Here is a 2580-nt window from a genome sequence, read left to right as displayed (position 1 = left end):
TCAGATAATTTACAGTCTCAAGTTATGTAAACCCTGTATATTTATGAAACAAATATTTTGTTATTAGAATTTTATACAATATAATACTTTTAATTTGACCTCTACATTATTTTAATACTTTTAAGTTATATTTCTAATAATAACAATTTATTAATAACTAAATGTACATGAATTATATGTAATATTTAAGTCTTTTTTAGGTGAACGATATTGCTAAAGAAATAAGTGAAGCATCAAAACAGTATTCTGTTGTATTTACATCTGGTGGTGTTGGACCTACTCATGATGATGTAACTTATGAGGCTGTAGCAAAAGCCTTTGAATTAAAACTTGAATTACATCAGGAATTGTTTAATATATACACTCGGTTGATTCCTGATCAGCATGAAATAAAACGTCTTGCTATTGTTCCTAAATCTTGCAAGATTATCAATATTGATTCTGCAGGTATACATGTATATTTTCCTTTATTACCTTATATTTTAATGTTGAACTATTAAAACTTATTTTTGTGCTTCTCATGGATTGGTTACATTCTAGAATATTATATCTGTATTTGCAAAGTAACACTTATATTTTTGTTTTCACAAGGATTATACTCCCAAATGTTTAATAATATCAAATGTATATAAATCTGTTACTTGGGTCACCAAAAAGTACACCATTTATAAATTCTACTTTTGTGATATAAGCACAACCAAATCAGCAATATTAAATATATCGGAATTTTGCGGATTATTGGTAGTGTAGTAATATAACACCTTAAAAAATAAACTTTTTTTAAAAAAAGGTAAAAGAAAGATGCCAAGTATAAGCGCCATCCAATCAAGAATTATGTAATTCTTAATTAGATGGCGCTTATACTTTTTTACGGTTATTTTAGACACCGTATGTAAACCGTACAGTGATTTAATACAGAGTACATACATATTGCGGCTATGAACGGGGAGTCACAGATTATAAAGATACTAGTGTATAACAGAAAGTATAATAGTGCTATGCACCTGCACTATATGGATGCGATTTTGGTTTGGATTGTCATTACACCAATAATAGACGACTTTCCTCTACTTAAAAATGAAAAAATTTATAATACATAATGACAAATTATTTATATCCATGTTTCTTCATCTTGTATATAATATATGATATTAATGTATGATATTGTATTACAATTTCAGAAGCGTTTCCAGTGATAAGTGTAAAAAATATTTATATGTTACCTGGTTCACCAAAGTACTTCAAGCCGGCTGCAAACACAATAATTTCTTGTTTGAAAGGATGCACACCATTGCAGTTTGAATATATAGATATTGAATTGAATGAACTGTTAATAGTAGATACTTTAGATAAACAAGCAAAACGATGGGATGGTAAAGTAAAAATTGGTAGTTATCCTCAATTGGAATTAGAAGTACCTTTTACAAGGATTACTTTGGAAGGATCCAAAGAAACAGTTGCAGAAGCAAAAGAGGAACTTTTGTACTATCTACCAATACAAAAAATTATGAATTTGAAACATAAATTTAGTTGTTTTCAAATGAATGTTGTATTGGAAACTAGCAAAAGTGAAATGCATATTAAATGTGCATTAGACATATTGAATGAATGTTATGAAAGGTACGTACATATGTAACATATTTGAATAAATATATTAGGAGTGTACAACAATTTTAGTTGTTTTTAAATTTTTGTTTATTTATAATACATACAAATAGAGGAGACCGGGGCTATTTGTCTACGATTTACGCTATTTTCAAATTTACTAAAAAATTAATAAAGATATTTTGCTGAAAGTTTTAATGATGTAACTTCTAAACTTCCCATTTAAAAAAAACCTAACTAGAATCGTTAATCTTTTAACAATTTAAAAAGGTGAATTTTGTGAAGTGGGCAAGACGAGTGTGGTCAAATGGCCCCATATACGGGGCTATCTGACCACATAACAAATACTACATTATTTATATTAATTTTAATATTTATTTATAATATTAATTGTTATTAACATATAATACGGAAAAAACTGTCTAACAGTCGGAGTTAGAGCAGTAGGAAGTGTTTTGTGCCGATTTTCTGGCAGGATTCCTGCGTGGTGCCGGATTTTTTTTATTGGTGGCGTTAGACTGTTTTTGAGCCTGTTGCAAAATCAAGTTAATAAGTTTTTGTTCCCTCAATTCTTTAATTCTTTTTTTTGTATTTGAGGCCTTTGCTTTCTCCTCAGCAGCGTTTTTAGAAGGTGAATAAGTTAATACTGCACTCATTACTTTGCGGGATTTTTTAAAAATGATCTTGAGTGGTGGTGCTTTTTGAAGAGGGCGAATTAAGTCAATAGGTAACTCCTTACTAGTGGAGTGTTCTGATACAGCTACTTGCGGTGTTAGTTCGATTTGCTGCTGCTTGTCAGAAATAGGTGCCAATTCGTTAAAGTGATAGAGACATCTACCTCATAATACCTAAGATAGCAGTACTGTGGACACATAGCCCCTGTAGACAGATAGCCCCGGTCTACCTTACTACAAATAAATTTTTGATACATTTTCTCTCATTATTTACAACTCTGTCATCTTTCTGGTAACTTTT

General features: G+C 29.8%; 1 protein-coding gene across 1 annotated transcript; it reads left to right on the top strand.

Annotated features, from left to right (window-relative positions):
• Window positions 1-200: 200 nt before the first annotated feature.
• Window positions 201-1691, top strand: LOC105569903 (FAD synthase-like; the record flags this gene model as incomplete). The annotated part of the gene is made up of 2 exons (XM_012026743.1): window positions 201-447; window positions 1182-1691. Coding segments are annotated over 2 exons (702 nt in total), but the record flags the coding sequence as incomplete, so codon positions are not given.
• Window positions 1692-2580: the final 889 nt, after the last annotated feature.

The sequence above is a fragment of the Vollenhovia emeryi genome, unplaced genomic scaffold (genome assembly GCF_000949405.1).
Source record: "Vollenhovia emeryi isolate VEMERY1.0 unplaced genomic scaffold, V.emery_V1.0 DF942159.1, whole genome shotgun sequence".
Lineage (NCBI taxonomy): Eukaryota > Metazoa > Arthropoda > Insecta > Hymenoptera > Formicidae > Vollenhovia > Vollenhovia emeryi.
This window is presented reverse-complemented; position numbering and strand designations above follow the sequence as displayed.